The 21,585-nt window shown below is 41.6% G+C and overlaps 1 protein-coding gene across 1 annotated transcript; it reads left to right on the top strand.

Annotated features, from left to right (window-relative positions):
* The first annotated feature begins 2,545 nt into the window (after nucleotides 1–2,545).
* foxa3 (forkhead box A3) lies at nucleotides 2,546–5,861 on the top strand. Its single transcript, XM_068317786.1, has 2 exons — nucleotides 2,546–3,303; nucleotides 4,493–5,861. Exons 1-2 carry the CDS (start codon nucleotides 3,232–3,234, stop codon nucleotides 5,825–5,827), a joined length of 1,407 nt encoding a protein of 468 aa, XP_068173887.1. The 5' UTR covers nucleotides 2,546–3,231; the 3' UTR covers nucleotides 5,828–5,861.
* The last annotated feature ends 15,724 nt before the right edge of the window (nucleotides 5,862–21,585 follow it).

The following is a 21,585-nucleotide window of genomic DNA, read 5'->3' as shown; positions in this document are numbered from 1 at the left end:
TTTTGTCAGTAGCCGGTCCATGGACAGTTTTATTTATTTGATCCGTTGAATGAGGAAAATGGTGCCAGCCAGCAGGGCGCTCAGTACATCACATCGTGTACAGTCACCTCTAATCAAATTCAGTCCCAAATTCTATCAAGACCAAGTGGTTAAAAAACTGAAATAAGACTTAAACACTTGAACATGATGAGACCTGCGGATGAGACAGCCCCATTAAACGGCAGCTCCATTAGATGCGTTTATCGCACAGATAATCAAACATTAGCAGAAATGAAGTCTCTGGTATCACATCAGGGTAGTTTTACTTGATCAGTTCCACACCTACTCTCCATCCCGTTAACTCCGTGTCGGCTTTTCATTTTACGGCCGCAAGGTGGCGCACAAATCCTGAGCGGCCCGGAGGGCGCTAAGACGATTCCTTCCTTCATCACTGCTTTACCCACAAAGTCTGAACGCTCACTTAGAATAAAAATACACCTAGGCCTAATTTTGTCTCAATCAGCATGATAAACGCTTTATAATCAAGAGGGAAGGGGAGGGCCGTTTCGTTTTACCTCCCCATCGTCGTGCAGACATTACTGCTATTGTTATATTAATTGTAGAGGTGTTGATGGAAGGCCCACTGGAATGAAAAACAGCCCACGAAGTGGATATGCTTGAATGTGTGTCGGGGGGGAAAAAGTCGTAAAGGTGCATCACAAACCAATCAGATGCATGTAAGAGCTTCAAGCTTCAGGAGTAACGGACAAACACAGAGGTTCATCAGCAAGTGTCTGAAGGTTAGAGAAGAATCTATCCCAGTTTTTATCATCTCCAGTTGAACAGAATCACGCGTGGGTGCAGTGGGTGGATCACTGGAAAAGCCACTACTGACAAATCTGCGTTGTTGTTTTTTTTATCCAGACCTGTCAAATTTTGTTTTTTTTTTCTAGAGCAACACCAGTGGAACAGTTTTACAAATAGCACAACTGAAGAAAATAATAACCCACGAATGAATCACTATCGGAACCAATCAGCTCCCCGGTGCTTTTATCACTTCTGTGGATCTCAAACTTTGTGAGGGACGTTGGTTTGGCTTTTGCAGAGAAGCTGAGGCCAGATCTTTATTATTAGTAGCCCATCCACAGACCAGATCTCTTCCAGGCTTCATTACCTGTATCATCACAGACTTAGAGGTGTGAACTGAGACCACGTGTTAACCGGCTTGACAGCGCTTCTAAACAGGCGACAATGGCCGAGTCTTCACAAGTGACGGCCTGTGGAGAGCCTGATTGTAAATACAGGCCTATGTACAGCTGCTTCTGAACTGTGGCAATAAGAAACAACAAAACTATCTGATAATCTGGTGTTTAATATTCAGAAAACTTACATTTATTCGAAAAGTAAACGTAATAATCGGTTATGACGCCATGACGCGAGGTTTCCAGAATCTAACTCAAAGACTGGTGGCCTAAAAAGTGTCCTCATATAACAGAAACATTAATCATTTTTTTTGTATGTGGCCTCCGATGGACCTCCCACTTATTTCTTATTTCGTCGGGATCTTTTCTCTCTGTCTTAATCCCGTGGACCTCCTGCGTGCGCATCAATTACATCTCCATTGACTGGCCATTAGGCAGAGGCATTGACATTCACGGACCTCTGTCTGCTCCTAAACCGATGTGTATTCCACACCGCGTTAGTCCGGCCTTCTGCATGGCACCAGGATTACATTATTTATTGTATTTTTCAGGGGCGAGTGCGTCTTTGGATGAATAGCTTTCCGAGATGTTCTCAGGAGGGTGGGTCTCTTTCATCCAGATGATCCAAATTTAAGCGCAGACGGCGCACGTGGTTATCCAAGAAACCTTAAGAAAGCTAAAAGGTACCAAGAAAAAAGTTTTCACTTTGAAAACGGTTTTCATTTTATGATAGAACTAGTCTGTGTAATGTTCCAATCTTTCATTTACGCACGTCGTTTTAGTTCTGAACTTATTTCACCTGACGCATGTGCAGCACATCAGCATGATGGTGCGGTGGAACTTCTGGTAGGATTTGTTCCTCTGCAGTGAGTCAGATTAGGAGCTCTTGTTCTTTTAGGTAAATGTTTTCCCAATAGTCGTGATTTTGTCTTCATGGCTGTCAGGAAAACATTTGACTATCAAAACCCAGAATCTGTACTAAAGTGTGACGGTTACTGCGATCAAGCCATTTTGGAGAACGTGTGGAAAATGTTAAGGCCTCAGAGAAGTGATAGCCAGAGGAATTAACGACCTTCACGCCCCCCACCACCTAACACACACACACACACACACACACACACACACACACACACACACACACACACACACACACACACACACACACACACACACACACACACACACACACACAAAACACGTCATGAAACGGTTGCCTCGCCCAAATCAACAGCCTACAAGCTGTTTTTTTTAATATATATAATTATTTTATTATTTTCACCGCACCCAAATTATTCGATTTGGTGAAACCTAAGAAAATAAATGTCATGTAAGAAAGTCCAGTTTTAAAATATTTTGGTCGCAGCACTACTTTTTTTTTTTTTTTTTTTGGAACAAACTGGATTACACGATTTATTCAATCGTCACCTTTCAACCTCTGACTGTAGGATTACGGGGCAGTCACTCGTCCGGGTGGCCCCGGTATAGCCGCCGGGCCAATATACAGCACGCCAGGGGGCCACATCGGCCTTTTTGCGTTGCCCTTCCTGGATCCTAACTTGATATTCAAATGTGTGGAGCGGGGCGGGACCCGCCGGTGCGTTATAAGAAGACTAGCTCCAGGATTCTTTATACTCGCGCTGCACCTCCACCCGTCACACGCTGTCCCGGACCAAAAAATAATAATTTAAAATTAAAAATAAGAAGAAATTTTAAAAAAAAGAAAAAAAAAGAAAACCAACAACAACACGGACTTGGAGGAGAAATCAACATCTGCTCCGCCAAAAACATTAAGGTTGTGGAACAATGGATGACTGACAAATAAGAAATATTGACTTAACTATTCTCGGAAGTGCAGCAACGTTTTTCTCACACATCTGTGACTTAACATATTTGTAACTTTTGTTTTTTGGGGGGAAAGAGTGCCAACTCTGGATTTTCCTGAAAACTTTCCCTACTTTGCGAAGGATTTTATATTTATTTTATTTTTTTTGACATTTTAAAGCACCCCAGTCATAGGTAAGCCCTTCTCTTCCAAAGACTTGCGTTGGGGATGTTGAGCTCTGTGAAGATGGAAGCCCACGATCTACCCGAGTGGAATACTTTCTACAGCGAGGCCAGTGAGGTAAAGACGCGCTCACCCGAAAGTCAGCAGCGGAATAAGTAATAGATTTTCATTGGATGTTAAAAATAATTAACTGATAAAAAATATTGTTTAGGCAAACATTCAACGAAACTGAACAAATAACAGCTGTGATCGAATGAGAAGTTTCAGAAGGATGTTTATACAAGTTTAGGAAAAATAAATTAATTACATATCCCATAGAGGAAGTCGGCAATTATAATTTGAGTGTTAGGAAATCATAATCAATTGCGCATTTTAACACGAATAGAATCAACATCACTTGGAAAAAAAAGTGTTTAAAACTTATTAAAAAAAAAGAGTATAAAACAAGTGTTCTGACAAAAAGACAAGGCCTGTTTTAACAGACTACTAAATTATTAGTTGGATTATAACCTTTTATTTAAGCATTAATGTCTTGATGCGCCTTGATTTTAATTTCTATGCTTGAATTCTGACTGCGCTCATCAACTCACCGTTCTCCTTTGTAACTCCACAGCTGCTTAAGTGTTACAGCGATTCAGGTGCAAATGTAACAGGATTTTTCCCTCACTAATTCAATTAGGGTTAATTCCATCAGCAGCTTCAATTCGCACCTCTCCTCGACCTGATGAAATTAACAAGAAGAAAGAGTCTGATAATATTTAACCACCAATCGAAAGATCCGAGATACCGCCGCCGTTTCTGTTATTTCGTTTATTTAACAACTTTGGGTCGCATGAAAAAACAGTTACAGAATTGACAATAATTATGGATGAGATTAAACGATAAATTAAGTCGTTTATCTTTGACTAAAGTACGACTAAAGAACCCCGTTCTTCCATTGGATCTTAAATTCTGAACTTTTGGTTCACCCTTTTTCCGTGGAAGCGGTGGAGGAGGCCGTCTGAGCCGAGAGGCGCCATGACGCACCTTTACGCATTTTCAGGTTAACATCGCTGTGTGAAATGCATGTCCTCTCTTCGCGCACTGAGAGCTTCATTGTGCATTGATAAGGAGTCACGTTTTAAATGTAGAGTCAAATCCCTTCTCTCCCTTTTGAGCTCACATTTTGAGGTCAGTTAATTTCGTTAAACCCGTTTATGTGTCTAAGGAAGTAAATTGAAAATTCACTCTTCATATTATATTAATTAAATCGTAACACACATGAGATGTTTTCCTGTGAGTGACCAGACCCTGTGTTCCTCTGCAGATGTATTCCTCTCCCAGCACCATGAACTCCGGTCTGGGCTCCATGGGCTCCATGGGCACCATCAACAGCTACATCAACCTGAATCCAGCCACAGCCTCCCCTGCGGGCATGAACATGGCGTATCCAAGCTCAAGCCTCAGCGGCTCCCCTCTGACCTCCATGGGCTCTGGGCCCAGCCACATGTCCCTCTCTCCGGTGGCGTCGTCCCTCGGCTCGGGCCCTTTGACTCAGCTTGGCCCTGCTGCTCCAGGCTCCCTTGGCTCCTTGCCTCACTACCAAAACATGGGCCAGTCCATGAGTCAACTGGGGTACCCCACCACTGCTAACCTGACCCGAGCTGGGCCCAAGGAGATTCCGCCGAAGCCTTACCGACGCTCCCTGACCCACGCCAAACCACCTTACTCCTACATCTCCCTCATCACTATGGCAATCCAGCAGAGCGGCAGCAAGATGCTAACTCTGAATGAGATCTACCAGTGGATCATGGACCTGTTCCCTTACTACCGAGAGAACCAGCAGCGCTGGCAGAACTCCATCCGCCACTCGCTGTCCTTCAACGACTGCTTTGTGAAGGTGGCTCGCTCACCGGACAAGCCGGGCAAAGGCTCGTACTGGACGCTGCACCCTCAGTCAGGCAACATGTTTGAGAACGGCTGCTACCTGCGTCGCCAGAAACGCTTCAAGATAGAGGACAAAATGGCGAAGAAGGGAAACAAAAACCAGGAGGGCTCAGGGAAAGGAAGCCACAGTGGAGACCATCTGGGAGAGGATCACAGCCCCGCTGGAGGATCAGAGGGAGCTGACTCTGCCCACTCAGACAACTCCCACCCAGGATCCTCAGATGACCAACCTCATCCACGAAACTCCCTGGTTCCACTGGACTGCCCACCACTGTCCTCCTCACACCTCCACAGTCCACCTGTCTCCCTTCCACCTTCCTCATCCACCTCTTCCTCAGTCCCCCCGTCCTCATTGTCTCTCTCAGCCACCTCCTCCTCAACCTCTAACCCACTCCTCCACTCCCAATCTCTAGTGGGGAGCCCACATCTCCTGCCCACTGCCATGCAGCACCACATGGAGCTACAGAGTGATGCCCTGAAGTCCCTGGACCCCCATTATAACTTCAATCATCCATTCTCCATCACTAACCTCATGTCCAATGAGCAGAAGATGGACCTCAAGTCCTACCAGGACCAGGTGATGGCCTACAACAGCTACGCTGGTGGCTCTCCTGTAGGAGCCAAGCAGATCTACGACAGCCCAGGGCCAGCCAGCATGGACTCAGGTGCTTACTACCAAACTCTATACAGCCGCTCGGTGCTCAACGCCTCCTAATATGGACATTCACACACACACACACACACACACACACACACACACACACACACACACACACACACACACACACACACACACACACACACACACACACACACACACACACACACACACACACACACACACACACACACACACACTCACACACACTCACACACACATCCATCTGTTGGAGGTATGACAAGATGGAGCCTCTTCCTGTTTTCTTTTTCTAACATGGACACTAAAGCTCTCTTGATCTCTACCTGTCTTTCCACCTCAATCCATCCCTCTCTGGCTCACGTCTCGTGACGTCAGAAGAGAAAGACCTCTGAAATGACTGCCAGGCATGGACGGCAAAAGAATACTTTCTTTTCTTTATACAATTCTGATGAACATGGAGACTGGTTGGTTACATGGAGGATAGAAAAGTGAAGCTGGATGACCAGCAGTCTTACCCGATGAAGACATTCGACTCGTAAGTCAATACAGAAGACAGATCCTGTCGGCAGGAGCACTGCACGTGAGAAATTGGCTGTGTAAAAAAATGTAAATAAAGGTAATGCAGGGGGAAAAAGGAAAATTGCATTTATTTATGAAGGGAATAAATTTTAATATATCTTGTATAGCGCTCTGTTGACCAGTTACAACCCAATGTGACTTTTCTTTTTTTTACCCAAAGATGAGGTGAGGTTCTGGTTACTGCTTCAGGCAGGTGTTACTGCAGTGGGAGACAGTTTTTATTTTGTGAGCAATGCAGCATTTCAAGGTACGTTCCGTCATTTCTGTCAGATCAGGCATCTGCCAATGTAAATGAAGCTCATGAAGTCTGTACTTTAAAATAAAAAAATTAAAAAAGTTTGTTATTTTGGTTGATATGAAGAAAAAAGCCATTTTGTCCTTACTGGATCACAGAGTAAAGAAGTTTTAAAAAAATAACAACTTTCTGCTCCCAGAAGGAAAGAGGCAAGGTAACTGTGGTAAATAACAAAAAAAAAGAAAAGAAAGAAACATTTTGTGCTTATGTTTTTCATGTCCCACATCCATTTTCTGTTGTTACCTAGACAAATGCGTTTGGCATTCTGATTAGCTGGTGAGGTGCGGGGGAGTCCGGTCAGTTACTAAAACAGTGGAGGGAGGAGAGATGCACTAAGGCAGGATTTACATACAGTACTTTGCACTATGGAGCTCCCATTGGCTGGGTGGGCTGATAGTGTGTGGGTTTGTGTGTGTGTTACAACAATACTTCAGAACGGATCTTCACACTATCAAGTCATCAACTCAATGGGATCAGTGTAACAATGTCAAACCGTGTCAAATAACCTCGCTGTCCAAAAAAGTGCCTTTTCTTCAAATGCCTGCTGATCAGATAAGACATCAATGTATCGACAATGTATTGAAGGATTATTCTGATAAGCAGCAGAGGACACAAAAGTTTCAGGTCATACAATGTCCTTTGTGGAGCATATTTTAGTTTTAAAGAGTAATGTCTTTTATTTAAGCTATGTTGCTTTTCAAACTTTGAAAGTGTGCCGATATAATATATTGTTTTTGTTGTTGTTGTTGTTGTTGTTGCTGTTGGTTTAAATGTGATTTGAATGATTCATGTTTCATTTTTTCTTATTAAAAAGGCAAAAAATGTGGGGAGAACTTGCCGCATTTGTTTTTCTTGTCAGTCTCCATTACTGCGGGCTAGTCAAACACTGTGAGCTATCTCACTGTATAATAAGAATTTTGTAATGAGTTCAGTTTGTTTCCAAGAATTTTTTTTTCTCAATAAAGTCATAAAACCAGATGTTCCAGACGTATCAGTCCCCCAGGGCTTCATGAATATTAAAATCAGTATAAAATCACCTTTATTTAATGAGGTAATTTTTAAAAATATCCCTGAATGAAGTATTTAATAATTTTCGTGGCATATTTTGCAGCAAATTTGTTCTTCAAAATTATTTTTATCACGAAATGAGACATTCAACACATCAGGCAAATTAATTTTTCTAGATCACACAGCATCTCTCACCGATCAGCCCTGGTCAATAAATCAATCTCAACTGTTTTCCGCCTCCCTGGCAAGGCCGCACTGCAGGACTAGCAGTGTGTTGTTGAAACAGCTCCTGACCAAATGTCTTTGGAGTGTGACATGTAGTGCCGCTAGACTAAACAGCGCTAGATCACACTGAGAGCCTCAAAGCAGACCTCTGCACAGGTCTGTCGGCCTGGGTGGTACACGCACAGCGAGACACGACCCGTCCAAAAAAACCACTGACCCGCCTCTGACTCCACACTACAAAAACTAGTCAGGGCAACAAAAATACAAACTTCGAGAAATTACAAGCACAATACCTTTAACCTTTGCTGTGACCGCTCAACTGTTCCAGTAACCAATCAGATCCCTCTCTATGTAGCCCAAACAAACTGTAAAACTGCATTTCCTGGACATGTCAGTAGTAATTTCCTGAGGAACAGTAACTAAACAGTACTTCAAGTACGGACAGCTGTAGAGTTACTGTTGCACAATGTCAAGATAATAAAACAAAAAAAAATCATGCATATGAAAATGATGTAAAGACAGTAAAAATGCTGCTGGCAGGAACTTATATGGTCTCATGCTGACTTTAACACCCACACCAAAATACAAAGTTTATTTATTGATCTTGTTCCTACAGCCTCCATTTTCCTCCGGCTCTCCGGCCCTGTCGCCAGGCCTCCTGTCTACCTGTCTGTCGCTACGCCCATCTGTCTGTCCACCGGCAGTTGCTCAACCCAGCCCTGTGCTGTCAGAGTCACGTATTTGTCGCAGCCTTTTCTTCTCTGTCACGTCACGCTTAGTAACTCAGACCTGAGGCTTCGAAATTGTACTGAGAGCAACGACAGACAAACACGCACACGTGCATGCGCTCGACTTGTTAGCCTTGCTGGTTAACTCCAGTTTCGATCGATGAATCACACAGCTAATGAACACCTGTTGCTGCGGTAACTCAAGTCTTTTCTCATCATTTCACCTTATTTTATGATGTAGCATCAATACAAAGACCTCCAAACACACACTTAGTCCAGACACACACCATAGAGAAATTGTTCCTAGTCTGCAGTCTCAGTGGGAATCTAATGCAGCTTGTCACCTTGCATACACAATAGTCCCTTCAGAGCATTTCGCTCGATAAGATAGGAAAGCACCCGCCTGATATGGTCTCCACAGCTACAAAGACACAGACACACACACACACCAGGCTGCTCCAGGTATGACTAACCTGTCTGATACGCCCCCTCCCCCTGCTAATCAGGTGACCACGTCGATAGTGGTCACATTGGGTCTAGGCTTGCCACGAAGGAAACAGATTACAGTCTATCCACAGATTGCATACAGCAGTTTGAGGGTTTCAAGGGGCAACAATGCAGCAAACGAGTGGAATGAATCCTGCAACAAAGAGAAAAGCATTTGGTGTGACCCTCACATGTGTAACCCCTCAGCTGTAATCTGTAACCTGTAGCTGACCCACTTTTCAAAAAGCACGACTCAGAGAGCAGATACCACCTACTGATAACAACATGGATGTCACAATAAATGAACATTTTTTCACAAACAACTATAATGATCGAAAAGGGAAAGCAGCACTCTGGGTTTTTTTTATCCTATGCACACATTGATGTATTTCTTCATAAATAAGACTTTATCTTAGTTATAGCACACAAAATGGTCTGTATCAACCTGTAGCATTATTATGCTGCAGTTTTACATGCGCAGCACCATCGCTATAATCCTACAGTATACATGAAGTCACTTTGTGGCCTGATGCAATGCTGATCTACTGAAACTTTATTTAAAATGGTAAAACACAGTAGAATATTAAATCATGGAGATAACCACTGTTTCAGATTTGCTGCAGGTTATTCACCATGAGAGGATCCAGTTGAGAGCGACCTGGAGGACTGAATGAGCCATGCATGTGGTTTACATCACAAGATATGAGCAGTTGTAAGTGAGGTTACTCACAAAGGGTTAAAGGAAATTGGAAATGTCTTCCCCGTCCAAATCCAGATTGGCCTGTTTGCCCCAGTGGTGCTCTGTCTGTTTCATTGATCCTTCATTTTTGACATGTCAATCCCAGGATTGACATGTGGCAATAAAAAAAATATTTTTTTTTAAAGTTCTTTAAATAAACTAGGACAAGAGCAGGAGGCACAGAGTATATCTCATTTTCACTCTTCCTGTCAGTCAAGAATATCAAAGTGAAATAAATTTGTGACTAATAAATCCAATTTGAAATTCATTTTTATAATGACAACTAAAAAATTATAAATCCAAAATTTTGTAAGCCATAAAACTAAGAGACGTTTTACAGTGATAGTTTTTGCTGACGTTTCACAGGTGCAAATTTGTCTGACGTGATGCCCATTTAGAGAATTTTATCAAAGACTGAATCATCTGAGATTTGCATAATTGCTGGTTTTTAAAGTCTAGATTACGAAGGTCAACGTGACTTTCAATTCTGTGTGAGGGTGACACTTTGGGTAAAATGAATATCTGTCTCCTGAGGTGTAACAGTCTTTCAGTTCGTCGTGTTGAACAATTGATGTCAGCTGCCCTCAGGCTGCATTACTGGTGACAGGGAATCAAGCATGGAGCTGCTAGCATGCACACCTGCACCATCATGTACTGAAATAAGAAGGAAAAAAATAAGAATATTTTCTGCTCTATTGCAATATTACGGCTGTCACGAGGCAATTCGGCTGCTAATTTGGATCTCCTCATCAATAAAGAGAAAGACAGGAATTGAGATATTTAGAAAGAAATTGAAATATCAAGAAAGCAAGAAAGAAAGAAAAAAATTTGACTTTTAAAAGCATGTTTATTCACAAAAAACAAATTACAAAATAATCACATTCACACAAAACCCAAAAGATCGAGATCCACGCAAAAAGGAATTCACATTCAAAAATAAATAACTGTAAGAAAATAATAAACAAAACTAAACAAAATATACATAAATTAAACTACCAATGACTGAACACAAGCTTCTCACTCAACACAGAACATAAGACATCCTTGAAGCACCACAAGTTCATAAAAGTTTTTAAATCATTCATAGCTCCGAAAGACTTCAAATCGATTCTGATCATTGTTTGATACATTCTTTTTAAAATGGCTTCTGCAGAAAGAAAGAAAGAAAGGAAGAAATGGGTGGTGTGTTTTTTCAAAATGTGCAATGCAAATGAAGCTGTGCATCCTGGATCCTGTTAGGTGAATCTACTGTTTACACTTGTTATTGCCTGAGGAGAGGGAGGGAAGGAACGGAGAGGGAGAGACAGACACAGAGCAGGAGAGAGGGAGAGAGAGAAGGAAGGACTATTTACAGTTCAGTCCTCAGGCTATACTCTCCCTTTTTTTCTTTTTTAAAATAGAAATGACTTGGATGACAGACTGTCAGATGACAGACTGTCAGACTGTCAGACAGACAGACAGACAGACAGACTGACTGACTGACTGACTGACTGACTGACTGACTGACTGACAGGCAGGCAGGTAGGCAGGCAGACTGACAGACAGACAGACAGACAGACAGACAGACAGACAGACAGACAGACAGACAGAGCGCCACTGGCCATCAGAGATACTGATAAGCTGTTGGACTTTGCTCTGTTGGTCGTGGGTGTTGCAAAAAGCCCTGAGATAAAACTGCTGGACTGAGAGGAGGGGGTGATTGCATGTTCATGTGTGTGTGTGTGTGTGTGTGTGTGTGTGTGTGTGTGTGTGTGTGTGTGTGTAGAGGGACAGACAGGGAGGACAGCATTGATCAGAAGGGACTACCCACTCAGAACAAAAATGAGAGCAGAGAGCATCTCTGGTCAAAGGTCAGGGGAACAGAGTTGTGAAAAGGTTCCTGGTTTCAATTCCAGAATCCCTTGCACACCTGATGCTCTTACTTGAACTTCATTAATATTCACTTTGAGTCAAACTTTTACACCTATGTGTGTGTAAGATATCAGCAGGCCTCTGCAGAAATTCCAAAATAAATGTTCTTTTTGCTCTGTATATTGTTCCTGCCATAATTTTTCTGCATCCATTGTCGGTGTGCACTGACCTGCTATTCTTTTTAAGTTCCATCTTATCTTCATTTTCTTGTGTCTGCTGTGATTATATACAAATCCCCTGCTGGGTTCTCAGTTCCACTCTTTAACATGGGTCTCTTTGGATTTCAAAATAAAAGTCATTTGGCTTTGAAACGTGTTACATTGCTTGATCTCACCTTGCATCCTGCTTCAGTTTGATCCAGTGCTGATAAGAATCTGTCTTATCAAAACTTCATTTGCTGGTCGGGTTACAGGCTCGACTGCTCCTCCTCTGTAGATTCAGGATGTTTGGACGTACAATGAGGGAGGTGTCAAGTATGATATCCTCAAACATATCCTTCTCAGCACGGTGTGTCCATGAAAAAAGAGGATCTCAGCAGTGCAGGAGAAATCCCATATTTATATCACTAAAACAAATGAAATCCAGGAAATCACTCTGGTTTCCATTTCCTATATGTCACAAAGTCTGTCTGCAATTAATTTCTGTGCACTTTCTAACTTTGGTCCCAGCAAAATCTAAAAATGCTGCAACCCTCTTGGTGCTGGCAGTGCACCCATTTCATTAGTAAGTTTACAAGTGACAGTTACAATGCTGAGCTGTGGATGATTTTACTATTGAAAGAACTTATTTGTTTGCCTTTCAATCTTATTATGTGAATACCGTACAATGAAACATGAGCTATAAGGTGCGAAATATTTTTTTTTAAAAAGAGAAAGACAATATTTCAAGAGAATATCTCGAGAACCCATTGCACTTATACATTATCTAATAATATACTGTACACTATAAGTAAAAATATAATATCAGTGCATTATCAGTGAATATATACAGCTTCAGGTGACAGAAGTCTGCGAAATGAAGATGCATATGGTGGCTATAGTATTGTGTGTGTGTGTCTGTGTGTGTGTGTGTGTGTGTGTGTGTGTGTGTGTGTGTGTGTCTGTGTGTGTGAGTGTGTGAGAGAGAGTTCTGTCATGCGTATACAACACATTATAAACCAGTTGCCACATTTGGAAGACTTGAGGTGCCAAAAAATATATATATATATATATATATTAGGACTGTCACTTTAACGCGTTAATTAGATTAATTAATTAACGCTGCAAATTAACACGCTATAAAAATTAACGCAATTAATCGTGAGTGGCAAGTCAATGCACAAGCATTTTGGCCCATTGAGGGACCCGTAGGCTGCAGTGGCGTCACTTCCTACCTGCGCCACTAGTCAAAAGCAGTGTGACTGACAACAGAGATGGACGCGACACAGGAGAGCGAGGCAAGCCCACTCGGACCTTTGGGAGGAAAGTTTATTTATAAAAAGAACAAAGACGGGACTATTAACAAAATCTGCGCTGTAGACGCCTCCGTCACTCTGCCCCAGGTCAGCTGAGACTATACACATAGCTTACCATCACCAAGTACGAATGAGGAGTGGATGGATCCGATGTAAAGCGTCTTTGAGTGTCCAGAAAAGCGCTATATAAATCTGATCCATCATCATTATTATTATTATTATTATTATTATTGTTATTGTTATTGTTATTGTTATTGTTATTGTTATTGTTATTATTATTATTATTAATAATAATAATAATAATAATAATAATAGTAATAATAATAATAATAATAATAATAATAATAATAATAATAATAATACAACACATAATAAACCAGTAAACCAATAAATGCAATTATTATTATTATTATTATTAATAATAATAATATTTGTACCTTTTGTAAAAGAATTTTCATATCACCGAAGCAGCTCCAGCCTAACGTATCATTTAAATGCAAAACATGTCAAGGACACAGGGTTGAACGTTAGCTTATCCTTTTAAAGGAAAAGCCTGTTGGCATCTTACTATTGATGTTGCCTTATTTAGAGGCATGTTCTACTATTCATTTTGAATTGCTGTATTGAGTCAGCTTTAGTATTCATTTTGATTGAGAGTCTGCTTATGTGCCTATTTGAGACTCAGCCTTATTTTATTTCTGAATTGTATTTCTTTTATTTAATGATTTGTATAGGGAGGCACGGTGGCGCAGTGGTTAGCGCTGCTGCCTCACAACACGGCGTACCGGGGTTCGAGTCCCGGTCTGTGCGGAGTTCACATGCTCTCCCCGTGTCTGCGTGGGTTCTCTCCGGCTTCCTTCCTCCAAAACATGAGCTTCAGGTTGACTGGTCGTTCCAAATTGCCCGTAGGAATGAGTGTGTGTGTGTGCATGGTTGTATGTCTTTGTGTGTGGCTCCGCGGTGCACTGGCGTCGTGCCCAGAGTGTCCTCTGCCTCACACCCTATGCCACCAAGATAGGCTCCGGCTCCCCGTGACCTGCTGCGGCGGATACAGTGGTGGTAATCTGAAGATGACTGACTGACTGACTATTTGTATTGCATTTTTGAGAAATGCACCTTCGTCTAATTGGTTTGCTGATGTGCTTGGTCTTTTTTCTTTTGAATTTCATTTATAAAGCACACTTAAACAATAAAAATGTGGATTTCAAATCTTCTCTTCTTGGTGCATTCTATTGATTAGTCATGCACTACAATTTTGTAATGTCCTAGAATTCAAATTTAGCAGGTATGAGAATAAAATGCGATTAATTAGATTAATTAATTACAAATCCTGTAATGAATTAGATTTTTTTTAAATTGCCTGACAGCACTAGTATATATATACTATATATATGTATATATATACAGTATACACACACACACACACACACACGAAAAGTACAAGTCCAGTTCTGATAACTCTAAACCCTCATTACGGGGGTTCGGAGTGTTTGTCAAGATTTGACTTCAAGCCTCATCTTCATGCTTATCACTACTTTCAGTTTGAACAAACCAAGAAGTGAACTGTGACAGCATCAACACCATGTAAGGAGACATAGAATGTCCACGAGTGTGATGAAACCTTTGGAATGTCAACCAGCATCTGGAGGACATGTGTCCAGTCAGTGTGTGTGTGAGCAACCGGCCAGACGTAAAGACAACACCACGTGAATTGAGATGACTGACACTACTGCCCGCTGCCTTGTAAATCACAGACATTGACACACACACGCACGCACACACACACACACACACACACACACACACACACACACACACACACACACACACACACACACACACACACACACACACACACACACACACACACACACACACACACACACACACACACACACACAAATACACTTACAGAGTAAGCCAGAGGTGACTGCTGAAAACATGGTGTCCATCCAATCAGAACATACAGCAGTTCTGTAGTTATCCCTGTGTCAAAAAAATGATCACACTTCCATTACCTCATGGTCTTGAGATGTTCATACCAATGAAAAGTAGAATTACTATCAGTACAGATTAAAAAAAATCTAAACTCTAAAAGTTCACATTGTGTTCACTCTTCTTTCTGAGCGGACACAAACTAACTTCAAGGAAACAAGAACCTCATTGAATTATTTATTTGAAAGACAAAGATTAATTTAGTCCAAGTTCCTTCAACACACCCAAGTTTTTAAAAGTCTTATAAATTGACTATGAATGGTCCTCTGCCATAGCTTCAGGGCAAAACGTAAAAACTGATGATTCCCAGAATGGACACATAGTATTTACCGAGGTATTATTTTTGACTTGTCGACTCAATTAAGCCAAAACTAAATAAAACTACACTTTGACTTGATATGTGCAAAGAAGCAGCAGAATGTGTGGAAGACAGCTATGACTTGGTAAATATTCTCATGACACTGATTATTTGCAGCAAATATTTGCTGCGAATCAAAGAATTCATATTTGTTTACAGCACAGACAATCTCTGATTGTTTAATATCTTACCAGCTGCAAATCAAATTTACTTTTAGTGGCTTTTCATCAGTGTATCAAGCAGTCAAGGAGAAGTGACACCTGCGAGCGCGATGGCCTGCAGGCAGGATGATAGCAAAGTTTGTCTTCACTGACGGAAATAAAGAAACATGAATTTTCAGCTACACACACATACACACACACACACACACTCACTCACACACAGGTAAAAGCTCTACAGTGTACAGGTGCATGACAATGTTGATTCACAACTACATGCACATTCTCACTAATTATGTCCTGCAGTTATCTTATCAGTCATCACAGGTGTGTATGTTAAAGGCCCCACCCATAACTGGTTTCCTGCTAGAAAGGGATGCTTCCATGCACGCATCAGTGTGTGTGTGTGTGTGTGTGAGTGAGTGTGTGTACATTAATGTGTGTATTCATGTGTCTTACTAGTGTGTCTTACGTCTATCTGTTTTTTCCTTCATTAATCTCCAGTGTGTTTTACCTTATAATTTATTGCTAGTAGGCTGCAGAGGAAATGCTGCTGAATATCATTAGTTTATCCAAGCAAAAAGCAGTAGGAAGAAAAACAAAATCAGGCAACATATGTTTATGATAAAAATATTGAGCAAATGTCATCAAGCTTTGAGGCTCCTCAGTCGTGTTAAATTTGCTTTATTGTGATTTCCCCATTCGTGTGTCTGGATTGTAAACGTACGAGTCTATGAACTTCTGTGAAATGTGAAGAACCAACTCTAACTGTTTGTGTTTTTGTTTAATAGTTTTTGCTGGTTTGTTTGTTTGTTTGTTTGTTTGTTTGTTTGTTTGTTTTTACCTGCTAGCAGAAGCAGGATTTATGAAAAATAATTATAAATGGATTTGATGGATCATTAGTAGATTTTGTTGAGGATCAGATCGCCATCAGAATGAAATATTCCAGATGTGGTGATTCAGAACGTTTCAGTTTGTAGGTAGATATTATACAGATGATTCTGAAGTCTAGTGGTAGATATCAACTTAAACAGATAAATTGTTTCCCTGAACTACAACAATCAAGCACAAATGCAAAATGAGATCTGCTGGCCTCAGAGCATGGCGCTTTGTGTTGCCATAAAGCACATGTCAAATTATTGCTAATACTTAATCCTGAAGAGCTCCTCTCATGAGATGCTGTCCAGTCTCAGTCGCCACTCTGACCGACTCTCCTTTGACTGAGGGAACGGAGACGTCACACCGCCGTGACAACTGCAGCCAGGCACTTAGGCTTCATTAGCTGTGTGTGTGTACAGCTGGATACACAAGCACACACACATACATGTAAGTGAGGTTAATATAACAGCTGTGGTCGTGGCCTGCAGTGCAATGGAGGCTAAAGAAGCTGAGAAGAAAGGAAAGCAGGTTTGAGTCCGCAGAGACCAGCTGGGGAAATGCTGAAGACTGCTGCTGTTGTGTCTTTGAGCAAAATCTAGTGACAAAATAGCTGGTGCTGAACAGCAACGGAGTGTGGATGTAAAGGAACGTGGTATTGCTCTCATTAGGAACATTAGCATCAGTGCTAATTAAAAACCTGAAAACAACACAACCTTAAAAAAATAGTGAATTAAATGTAGAATTCTTCATTTCTGTAATTTGAACAGAAATAAATCTGTTTTTTATTACATTGACTTTACCTCTTCCATATATTATGTTCATTTATTTCGATTGGTGCATTGTTGATTAAAAATTGCGTTTGAAAGATCTTTGTTTTAAATTACTACAATTTTTTTATTCTTCTAGTAATCAATAATTTCTTCTTTTTCATTTTATTTTAGAAATCCTGTATTTGATACAGTAGTAATGATGGGAACTTGATAGAAACATAAAAAATTCGATTCGATTCCAAGTGCATTTAAATGTATTTATTATCCATCCATAAAAAGTACATTAAATTGTTTGTTTGTTTAAAGACAAACCTCCCATTTGTGCACACTGACCTGAATTCAACTGATTTCAATGGTTAATTGGAAGCACACTGACTGATTGCTGCATACAAGTATTTCCCCTATATACATTCAATTCCATGTATGTTTTCAAATAATCCTTCTTTAGATTTGGTTATAGAAATAGAAAATATAGAAGAAACTGGTTATAGATCAATATGCAACTTTTTAAAACAAAGAAGATAAGACAGAGTTTCACACACACACACGCATACACACACACACACACACACACACACAAACAAACACACACACACACACACACACACACACATACACACACACACAGCTTTCACCGACCTGTTACTGCAGTGGATTTGTTTTTTCACCGCCTCCAATCATGGGACCCCTGGAAAGGTCCAATTAACAGCAACACACATCCACTGAGAGGCTGGGGGGCTACTGCAGCACCCAGCTGGGGAAAATTAGTATCCCCCCCCATCCACCGATTGTAATGAGACGATCATCTATAAGTTAAAGTTAGCACCCTCACACAAAGGGGAGAGAGGGTTAGGGTACAGAGAGAATCCACCACCTTTACGGTTCTGGTTACCCCAGAGGAAGAGCCCACATGTAACCATCGTTCAGACTAGTCACCTATATCCAATTTTTAGCCCATCCAAATTGATGTTGCATATCTTGTGTATAGTCTGAAAAGTCCCAATTGGATTTTTGAGGGACAGACTGACACCACATTGGCCCCGGTCAGACTGCAGGCATATCAGATTTCCTTCCATATCTGATTTTTAGGGATGACTGTTCACACTGTTTTTAGCAAGTGACCAAATGCGATCTATCTCTCTCAAACTGGGCCACATTATCAGCCGATCTGACAGGTTGCCGTAGCAACGACATCAGGGCAGAGTCGTCATTTAGTGCGTGTAATGTGTGAGGTCCTATAATTGCGATGGCGGCAACAACAACAACAACAACGACTGTTACCTTAGCGTATTGGCGATATGACTGTCTGGTAGAGGTGGAGAAAATCTCTCACACACCAGACATTGTCAATTTCTTCATTGTCAATTTTCTTTCCATTTTTTATCACTTCGTAATGCACAACGCTCTTCCTTCTGGCGACTTCTTCTCGCGTCGTGAATATAACATCGCGGTCCGCCGTATCTGATCGGAGTGTTGGGAGCTGTTCAGACTGAAGACGCATCTGTCCATATTCGATATGAAACGACCTCCCGAATGTGGTTTCAATCCGTCCTGCAAAAATCCGATTGGGACTGTTCAGACTACACACGAGATATGCAACATCAATCTGGATGGGCTAAAAATCGGATATAGGCGACTAGTCTGAACAAGGCCATTCTGGAGGTAGTTTTGTGTCGGATAGGGACACCGGCACATGTGCAGGTGTCCTCCTGTCTGTCCATCTGTCAGACTATTTTTTTGAGCTTTCTCAAAGTGGACGTGGTGTGAGGACAGGGATGATGAAGAGGAGGAAGAGAGGAAGGGTGGAGGGACAAAAAAAAGCAGAGAGAAGGACTGGAGGCCAGTGGTGGGGGAGGCAGCTACTTCCAGAGGATGAATGAGTGCCACTATGTCTGCTGGCTCCGGACTGCACGAGCATGTGTGTGTGTGTGTGTGTGTGTGTGTGTGTGTGTGTGTGTGTGTGTGTGTGTGTGTGTGTGTGTGTGTGTGTGTGTGTGTGTGTGTGTGTGTGTGTGTGTGTGCGGGTGAACAGGACTCCTTGAGGAGAGCCCGACAGCCTCTCAGGCTCAGGTAGACAAGCTCCACTTATTTTCACAGGAGAGGCTGAAAACACACTCCCACACAGTTTGGACCAGTTCAGACACCGTAGAAACGAAGCAAGCATGACTCTTCAGCACCTTATCGGTCGCCACTGGAAAAAATATTTGCAGCTTCATGGATATAAAGTTCTGAAATCACCCTTCTTCTCATCTTTTCACACAGTGGCTGCTAAAAATGGAGATAGTCACAGTGTTTGGTTTGACCCTTCTGCGCTGCCATAGAAACATGGACACCCAATAAAACAAAACAAGTCTTCACAAGTTTCCTCAACATGACATAACTGCCTATTGAGCTAGTATAATGAACATAAAAGATGGAACAGCTTGAGGTAAAATACACACAGAATGTTTCAAACAAGGTTTTTCTTGTCATAGCACTGTAATTAGAATGTACATTATACATATATACATACATTATATATACAATTATCCTCTGATATGAGTACAGGTAAATTAAAATACATGAAAGACTGTAGAGACCAAGAGAAAAAGAGGAATTAATCAGTGTAAGAGATGCCATGTCTGAAAATCACATTTGGATGTTGTATGTCAGATAGATAGATAGATAGATAGATAGATAGATAGATAGATAGATAGATAGATAGATAGATAGATAGATAGATAGATAGATAGATAGATAGATAGATAGATAGATAGATAGATAGATAGATAGATAGATAGATAGATAGATAGATAGATAGGTAGGTAGGTAGGTAGGTAGGTAGGTAGGTAGGTAGGTAGGTAGGTAGGTAGGTAGGTAGACAGACAGACAGACAGACAGATAGATGACATCTTTACACCCTGAAAGTAAAAATATCTACATGTAAAAGAAAATGCCCTGAAGACACATTATCTCTAAATACCTGAAAATCCACCTTTTTTAACCGCTATGCTAACAAGTAGCAGTAGGCCGGTGTACTCATGCAAGTGTCCTTGACAGCAGAGCAGGATCAGTTAGGCCTTGGGGCCATCCATCAGTGTATTTGAATAGTCATTTGGCCTGGAAGCATCTTCATTATACTATCTCTTCTCCACCCCTGCAGATCCCACCCCACCCACGAGTCACTGACAGTTAAATATTAAGTGCCTTCCACAAATTCTATTTATTCCACTTATTATCCTCATGAGCTGTGAGAATGAAAAACGTCTGAATCAGTTGAAGCAGATAGTAAACACTGGCTCCTTAGTCCAAAGTCCATGTTTTGTCTGACTGAGCTCATGTCAGATTAGAGCCGTTCACTATCCAAAGAATTCCACAGTCTTGATTGGACTCTTCAGGTATAAATACATTTTTATTTGCATTGAAATCCACCCTTCAAACAAAGTGTCTGAAAAAACTACAAACTGTCTCCCTTACTGAACTGGAACTTTGTTTTTGGAAGTGAAGGAATGTTGGACCCTGAAATACTTCTACCATCTCCTCTACGTCTCATTCTTTCATTCTCTCATCTCTCCATTTCTGTCTCCCTCCTGTACCTGCCTCCTTCCCACCTCCCTCCCCCACTCTCACTCCCTCCTGTCAAAATAAACACACTGAGAGCTGACCCTCTTTTCCTTCAGAGGCTCCCAGTCGATAGCCTCATTTAGGGCCCTGCTGTCCCACTGCATGCCCCGTGTCCCCTCAATGTGTGTGTGTGTGTGTGTGTGTGTGTGTGTGTGTGTAGGTGTGTGTGCGCACGCGCGTTCCTCTTAAGTATTTATAACACACATTGAAAAGTAACTTTTTTAACTTTCCCCCTCCCCCTCTTCCATCTCCCACCCATCTATGGTATCTGACATAACCGGCGCTGGTTTTCTCTCAGCGGCCCTGCGTTCCTCACAGATAGAGGGGGCCGCCGACAGCCGCTGGGGGAACTTTCCTGGCTCGGGGAGGCCGTGGGACAATCACACCTTTCATAGGCTGGAGAGTACATCGCCTGTCCAGTGGCTCCTGGGCCGCGGCACAGGGAATTTCTCTCCCTCCCTGACCCCCTGTCCATTTCTGTTTCTGTCAGTTCTGTGCCACTTGGTCATTTTTGCCACCGGCCTGGTTCGCTATCCAAACGAACTTTAATCAGTAGAGAGCGATGACAGACATTTTGCCTGTACCTTCCTGCCTTGTATTCTTGATACTCATTGAAGTGATTATGTATTTTCATCCTTAATATAAT

This window comes from Antennarius striatus, chromosome 6 (assembly GCF_040054535.1).
Source record: "Antennarius striatus isolate MH-2024 chromosome 6, ASM4005453v1, whole genome shotgun sequence".
In the NCBI taxonomy this organism is placed as follows: Eukaryota; Metazoa; Chordata; class Actinopteri; order Lophiiformes; family Antennariidae; genus Antennarius; species Antennarius striatus.
The sequence above is the reverse complement of the archived record's forward strand: the minus strand, read 5'-3'. Positions and strand labels throughout refer to the sequence as shown.

What these genes read in the sequence shown, in the direction of transcription:
- foxa3 (XM_068317786.1), top strand. Translation starts at nt 3,232, where the DNA reads ATGTTGAGCTCTGTGAAGATGGAAGCCCACGATCTACCCGAGTGGAAT. An exon ending in TCTACAGCGAGGCCAGTGAG is followed by an intron (nt 3,304 to 4,492) that starts GTAAAGACGCGC and finishes GTTCCTCTGCAG; the next exon opens with ATGTATTCCTCTCCCAGCAC.